Source organism: Papaver somniferum, chromosome 9 (assembly GCF_003573695.1).
Source record: "Papaver somniferum cultivar HN1 chromosome 9, ASM357369v1, whole genome shotgun sequence".
Classification (NCBI taxonomy): Eukaryota; Viridiplantae; Streptophyta; class Magnoliopsida; order Ranunculales; family Papaveraceae; genus Papaver; species Papaver somniferum.
The window spans coordinates 203,474,644-203,482,632 of record NC_039366.1 but is presented as its reverse complement, the minus strand read 5'-3'; the positions used below and the strand labels follow the sequence as shown (position 1 = coordinate 203,482,632).

At 37.2% G+C, this 7,989-nt stretch overlaps 1 protein-coding gene across 1 annotated transcript; it reads left to right on the top strand.

Annotated features, from left to right (window-relative positions):
* Positions 1-4,302: 4,302 nt before the first annotated feature.
* LOC113313107 (receptor kinase-like protein Xa21) lies at positions 4,303-7,483 on the top strand. Its single transcript, XM_026561827.1, has 2 exons — positions 4,303-6,955; positions 7,071-7,483. Exons 1-2 carry the CDS (start codon positions 4,303-4,305, stop codon positions 7,481-7,483), a joined length of 3,066 nt encoding a protein of 1,021 aa, XP_026417612.1.
* Positions 7,484-7,989: the final 506 nt, after the last annotated feature.

Sequence of the window (7,989 nt, the reverse complement as noted above, 5' to 3'; positions counted from 1 at the left end):
GATTTGTTCTTAAAGAAGAAGTGGGCTCAAGATTTTCCAAGCCCAAACTCATTTCCCTAACCCATATTCTATACCCGAAAGCCTAAAACCCAAATCCATACCCGCTTGCGTCTTCAGCCGTCAGATTGATCTCAGAGTCATCCTACGGTCGCCCCCTTGTTGTGCATCAAAGTTTGATACATCCGCTTTTCACTACAGTTCCTAACTCCATCGAGTGCCGTTAGTTTTGTTGTATCACTTCATCCGACGGTCGCTCCTCGCTTACCTCCGCATCGCCGTCAGATCTACCTACCATCTTCACATCCTACGGCCCAGATCGCATAACATCTTCACTCGCTGCAACTGCCCAACACCCTAACATCCGAGCCATATACCCCTACCAAACACCCCCTTCTCCTTCTTCCATCGACCTCTCCCCCTCCATGCCTGTTGCAGACCACCACCATCTTCTCCACCTGCTCTGCCTTCGCAACCACCACCTCACCTGCCTCAACTACCCAAACCAACCACACCCATCCTTCTCCCATCAATCCCCTACCCCTCTACCTATCTAATTCACTAATTTCTCTTCTCATCTTTCTCTGAAAACCTAGAAGAAAAATTGATGAATTAGGTTGAGTTAGTAGAGTAATTGGAGCGTGAGAAAGCAGCAGTAGAGTCATAAGAAGATTGGGTTAGCATGCATGCGATCAATTCCAACGAATTAGGTGAGTTTCACCAAACCCTAGTTCTACTGTTTTGGGGGAAAATTGGGGGAAAACCCTAAATGTGTAATTGGGTATAAATTGATGTCTCTAGTGATGTTAAGGGGGATCTCTGGACTAGCCAGTAGAAAATAAAAGAAAATTTATTTTTTGCAATTTCAATTTCAGTTATTGCATGACAGTTGATAGTGAATGTTATATGATGTTTTGATTTTTATCTTCAATGTTGGATATTGTGTTGAATTCATCATATATAATGAATGTTATTGCTATTCACATGTTTAGCATGAGCTAAACTGCTTTAAGCTGAGGCTCAGTTGAAGCCTTATGCACTGTCAATTGACATGTTGCTAGATAGTTAACTCCTTGCCCTGTTTTGCTTGAGCAATGGGAAGAGACTAATGCTCTTAGTGCCTGTGATTGATTGTTCTGTCAAAAGACAGTCAATGCTAGGGGCAAACTAGTGAGCAAGTTAGTTTTCCTCCCATTCTAGATGTATGCATATGATTTTTAACTCAACCTAGAAATATGTTGTTTGATTAGGACAAAAAGTAGATACTAAGCCTTAGCTTAGCCACAATCCATATTTCAGTCACTCAACTTTAGTTCTGTTGTGCTTTAAGTTCAGTTTATTTCATTTACTGTTTTTCTTGTTTGATTTCCTTGCAATTTGTAGCTGTTGTGCACTGAAATCAGTGCACAATCTCACTCCTGCCCTTGGCTTACAGCCTTGGTTCCTTGCTGTTTTTATTACATGTCATTTGCTTGCTTGGTTAACTGTTTTCCCATCTTTCCCATCTGCCATATTGTTTGCTTCCTTCATTGACAGCTTAGGTTAAACTTTTAAGCACTCCTACTCCCTGTGGACTGATCCCTTTCTTATCCCTATATTATAAAGCTTGACCTTGTATACTTGCAAGAGTTTTTGTGTGTCTTCCATTCCATACCAACAAGAAGCGAATATCTCTAGGTCTACTTTTCTTCTTCTTCTTATTTTTTGCGGCGTTTTACTTCCATCCCTATTGCTGAGTTCAAGAGTGGGTAACTTGCGTTGTGCTAACTCAAGTTATATCGGGCAGTCTTATCCTGGACACATCTTCGCACGTTGGGGTTTAGCATTACTTCAGAGTATACCCGTAAAATAATGTGTTAAGGACAGCTTGTTGAACCTGTGATTCTGCCCTCATCAATTTATTCGTGGTAGAGTTGTTTGATACCGTTCTTTTTATTTAATGTTTGATAAATCTGACGTTTCTTCTATTGTTGCAAGATCCCAACATACTATTCTCATGGTAATAAATGTGAAGGAACATGGAGTGACTAACGATATTCACAAGCTAAATCATTCATATGTTTTAAAGGGGACTATCCACTAGAGAAATGGGAAGTTCATAGCCGCAGTCAGTGCTAACCAAAGTTGCAAAGAGCTGCTCAATCGAATAGATATGGGAAAGAGAAAATTAATAGTCACTACTATTGTGAATTTTGTATTTGATCGTGGTAAGACGTTGAACTTGGTATCTACATTTTCCATGGAGCAAAAGAACTCTTATTCAACTCGAGGACGAGTTTTTTTCAATAAGGGTGGACAGGTGCTGGACATCTACCTTAGTATTTCTTTTTATTTAGAACTCTAATTATTTGAAGTAAGCCTATATAAACAGGCATCCGATTATCTTAGGGTTAATGAATCCATTATCAATCAATCAATATTATTATCATTTAATACGATTATCTTTTTATCTCTTTTATCTTTTCTTGATCTCTTGATTAATGTCGTCAATTTTTATCCTTTTCATCTCTTCGCATCCCTAACAATCTCCGTATAGTCTTCTTCTCTTATCGTTTTACATTATATATGGCACCTAACATGTAAGTAAATGCATACACAGGATCATCCCCTTCTCAAAAAAGAGAGACTAATAAGTCATAGTGAGATATGAGCTCAGAGTAATTTATTGGACAGGGGATTCCAATTAATATTGGTGATTATCCCTGATCAAGTTTCAAGAAGCGACACTTTGTACTTTAAACATACCAAAAAAAAAATGCTTTTATGCACATAAGATGTTGTTGCAACTTTGTAGTTATCGTGGTCAAGAGTTGCACCCAAAGACAGAATTTTTTTTTGCGGTGAACAGAGGAGAAGATGGTAGAGGAAAACTTTTTTTAAGTTTTGTTTTACGTTTTTTTTTTCTCTCGATGTTTTGCAAGTTATAACCGTTTGATCAATAGAGTATCGCTAGATGTCTTCTTCAAGTTTAAAGTGAAAACTCTTTTATTAACGAATCATGGCTTTCACGAAAACTTTTCTCTATGTGCAAACTATTTTTTCCTTGAACGGCGACCGCTCACCATTCAACGTAGGAGCTCATGTGACTTAGAATTTTATAGAAGTTAGATATCTTTTCAAGGATATAATTGAAAAACAAACTTTAATATAATATTTTTAAAAATCAGTGTTTTGAAATCTTATAAATTTTATCTGGTTAAAAAAATTATAAAAAAATCTATACAATGGGATATTTATTATTTTAGAAAATTAAATACGTATCCATTATGAAACCACCGATGAATAATCATATATATGTACTTGGGTTTTACGATTTGGTGCCTTGAAATGTGTGCCACAAGATTCAAGAAGTCTGATTGTGTTCGTATTGGCCGCTGCAAGCTTTTTGTTCGCCAAAAGTCTGAGTGTGAACACATCTACAACTTCTTTGCAAATGCTTTAAATCTCGAAACAGGAGAACACGTAATAAGAGCGAATCATGTACTATCAGACAAAACAATAAATGATGTCAACAAACTACTAAGAAACTACAACCAGACAGCGGAGACTTCAATTAATTAAAAGATTAAAGACATCCAGCGACTAGACCTCTTGGGGTCTACTATCCAAAGACTTTCAAAGTTTGTTTATTTCTAATTTTAAAAACACTCGTAGCTACTATATAGAGTTTGCTCAAGCTTCTACAGTTCTATTATACGTCGTTATGGAATACTCTATTATGAAGTCCTGTGTATTTAGTGGCCAAGAAATATATAGAAGATGGAGGATTATTGTTATAGACCATCCGAGAGTTGTGTTTCTCAGGCTCAAAAATTCAATCATGGTTTCAGAGTCTATTACAACTGTCTCCATGTGTGGTTTTGTCGCCTACTTTGCGGCCTCTATCACCGCTTTCCTTCTGCTTCCACAGATGATAGTCTGTGATGACTTTATAAAGCTTCCGAAAATACATTCACACAGGGCCTCTGGAAACTAGACCTCCACCCAATGCTAATGAACGCAAAGACTTCAAAGGCTGTCCTTCTGTTTAGACGTATAGAACACTCCTTTTTTAGGCTCGTTAACCTATAAAACCGAACTAAGTTCAACCTTCATTTCTGTACCTTCACAGTTTCTCCGTCAGATTTTTAAGCCTCTAAATCTGTGCATGTTATGGAGATGAAGTTTTTAGCACAGCATCAAAATTCTCTTAACTTCAGTACTGTACTACTACTATTATCCAGCCTTTTTCTCCTCATTTATTTTATGTCCAAGAATGTCATTTGCATAGCCGTGATCAATGATGATAACATATCAAATGACCGCATGGCGTTACTTGCTTTCAAGAATGAATTAACTGACCAGAATCCACTCGGAATTTTGAGTTCCTGGAACGACAAGAATAATTCTCTTCATTTCTGCGAGTGGAGAGGTATTAGATGCAGCCGTCGTCATCCTAGTAGAGTCACTGGGATTAATCTTAGATCACAAGGATTGGAAGGTTCCATATCGCCTTATATCGGAAACCTTAGCTTTCTTCAAGATCTTTTCCTCGGCAACAACAGTTTAACAGGCAAAATTCCACACGAAATTGGTCATCTTTTCCGATTGAAACAATTGGATCTTTCGCACAACTCCTTGGAAGGAAAAATTCCAAACAATATTTCTCATTGGTCGACCAATCTCATACACCTTGCTGTTTTTAATAACAAACTTGCGGGAAGAATTCCAAATGAATTTGGCAACTTGTCTAAACTCAAAATCATGTTGCTTGGTAATAATAGTCTTTCAGGAGAGATCCCAAATTCACTGGGTAACCTTTCATCATCTTTTACTGCTCTTGATCTTAGTTATAACAATTTGGAGGGAAGAATCCCAAACACTCTAAGCCAACTAACAAGCTTAAAATATCTGGATTTGACTTCAAATAGATTATCAGGTACTGTCCCTTCTTCAGTCTATAATATTTCATCACTGACATCTCTTTCATTTATGTTCAATCAACTCCATGGGACTATTCCTTATGATATTGGTTTCACACTTCCAAATCTCATTGATTTTTCGATAGGTCGTAACAATTTCACTGGACCTATTCCAGGTTCATTTTCCAATATGTCTAGACTCGAGAGATTACAATTACAAGTAAATAATTTAGTTGGATCAGTCCCTTATAATCTTGGTAAGTTAAAAAATCTTATAGTGTTGCAAATTGGGAAAAATAATCTCGGAAATGGACAAGCTGATGATCTAAACTTCCTCAGTTCTCTAGTCAATTGTACCAGTTTGAGTCGGTTAATTGGAGGAGTCAATAATTTTGGGGGGGTGTTGCCTAGCTCTATAGCCAATCTCACAGAAAATCTTTTTTATCTAGATTTCAGAAATAATCAGCTACATGGAAGTATTCCTCCAAGTATCCAAAACCTTGTAGGTTTAACGACACTCATTTTAAGTTCAAACCAATTCAAAGAAAGTGTTCCTCCAAGTATTGGGCACCTTCAAAATTTGGGTTTCTTAGATTTGGAAGATAACAAACTCTTTGGTTCCATCCCTTCTTCTTTTGGGAACTTAACCCGATTGATCAAACTATCTCTCGGCATTAATAACTTAACAGGTTTCCTTCCATTGAGTCTCGGCAACTGTAAATCTTTGCAGGTCTTGGACTTACAAAGTAACAAACTAAGTGGTAGTATACCCAAACAGATTTTCCAACTTCCCTCTCTATCATTGATTCTAAGCTTAGCTAGTAACTCATTTACTGGTGCACTTCCCATGGAAGTTGGTAACTTAAAAAACCTCGGGGTGTTGGATCTGTCTAGAAACAAATTATCTGGTGAAATTCCAAGTACCATAGGCGAGTGTTCAAGCTTAAGATATCTAAATTTGGAGATTAACTTCTTCCAAGGAAACATTCCTCAATCTTTTACTTTGTTGAAAGGTCTTGATGAATTGAGTCTTTCCGCCAATAACTTGTCTGGTACAATACCAAAAGGGTTTGAAAATTTGACGCTCAGTAAGTTAGATTTATCATATAATAATCTGGAGGGAGCGGTACCAAAAGATGGGGTGTTTAAGTTTAAAAACAGAAGTGTGTTTTTAATTGAAGGTAATAGTAAGCTTTGTGGTGGTATACCTGACTTGAAGTTGCCGGATTGCCCCATCCCTATAAACCCCAATATGGAGCGGAAACAGAAGAAATCAATGCCGATCAAAGTCATAATTATCGTCGTAGTTATTGCAGCTTTGTTTTTAACTTTGATCGTGCTCTTCCTCATTCTTTACCGGAGAAAAAAATCAAAATCCATATTACCTTCAACGCCTTTGGACGTGGATAATCGGCTCAAGGTAGTTTCTTACAGTGAGCTTCTTAAAGCTACCAATGGATTTAATGATTCTACCAACTTGCTTGGTGTCGGAAGTTTTGGTTCTGTATATAAGGGTATTTTTCTTCAACAAGAGGAATCCAAACCAGTTGCAGTTAAGGTTTTACATCTTCAGCAAAGAGGTGCAACCAAGAGTTTCTTGGCTGAATGCGATGCCCTCCGGAAAGTTAGACACAGAAACTTACTAAAGATCATAACTTGTTGCTCAAGTACTGACTTTCAAGGTAATCCATTTAAAGCTCTAGTTTTTGAGTTCATGGCCAACGGGAGTTTAGAGAATTGGTTGCACCCGAATATAGGTGCCACAAATAATAACGATCAGCAGCAGTTGAGGAATTTAAACCTGGAAAGAAGATTATGCATTGCGGTTGATGTTGCTTCTGCATTAAATTATCTTCACCATGATTCTCAATCACCCATTGTGCATTGTGATGTGAAGCCAAGTAATGTCCTTCTTGATGATGATTTTACTGCACATGTGGGTGACTTTGGCTTGGCTAAATTCCTGTCTAACGGCTCCAGTTATTCTCGTCCGTTGAATGGTCAGCGGAGCGCATCCTCAATTGCAATAAAGGGCTCCATAGGCTATATCTGTCCTGGTAAGAAAAGAAATGTCTTAATAACTAATTTGTTGTTGTTGTTATATGTGAAAGCAGATCAATTAGAAAGAGTAATATCTTGTACTGGGTCTAATCTTTATTTTGGCTTACGCAGAATATGGAATGGCTGGCCAAGTTTCTACACAAAGTGATGTTTATAGTTTTGGGATCCTTCTGCTAGAGATGTTTACAGGAAAGACACCTACTGATGACATCTTTACAGATGGTCTAAACATTCATAACTTCTGTAAGATGCACGAGTTGCCAGAACGTGTGGAAGAAATTATTGATTTGCGTTTGCTCTTGGAATTAAGAGAAGATCTTAATTGTGCTGAAAATAGCAACCACAATATGTTGAGGAACGAAAGAAGAAACATAACAAGAGATGCGATGATACATATCTTGGCTTCCATAATTCAAATTGGAGTTAAATGTTCTTCAGAGTTACCTTCGGATAGAAAGAACATGAATGAGGTTAATGTGGACGTACAAGCGGTAAAAGATCAATTTCTTCGTGTTGAAATGTAACAATGAAGAACTCTTTTCACAATCCATGTATCTGTTATCGCTATCGAATAATGAATAATTTATGTTAAAGTCTAGCTATTTTTTCTTCGTTATCTGTCTCTAGACTTTCCCTCTATGGAAACTTGTAATGCATAAAATGATGCAAAATATAATATTACATGTGTATTACCAGGAGTTCACCTTCAAAATGCCATGACTAAAACCTACCCACTTGCACTATAAAAGACTAACAGATTAAAAGCTTGTACACATGCATATGAAACGATCAATGTCAATTTTCAGACCAAATGAAATTTGTGAGTATAGTGCATGCATGAAGTAGGTGAACATAAGGACAATTAATATTGTTCATTCCCAGGCAGTTTTTGACATGCATAACTAAAACTACCAAGATTTTTGAGATATTGAAAGTGATGGCCAGTAAGATACCAATTCTGCAGCATCTCCATAACCAATATTCATGAACATGATGAGAGAATCGAATCTCAGAATAACCTATCCTCGCA

Excerpts from the sequence above, each read along its gene's own strand:
- LOC113313107 (XM_026561827.1), top strand. The coding sequence starts at position 4,303 with ATGGCGTTACTTGCTTTCAAGAATGAATTAACTGACCAGAATCCACTC. Across the intron at positions 6,956-7,070 it reads CATAGGCTATATCTGTCCTG|AATATGGAATGGCTGGCCAA; the intron begins GTAAGAAAAGAA and ends TGGCTTACGCAG.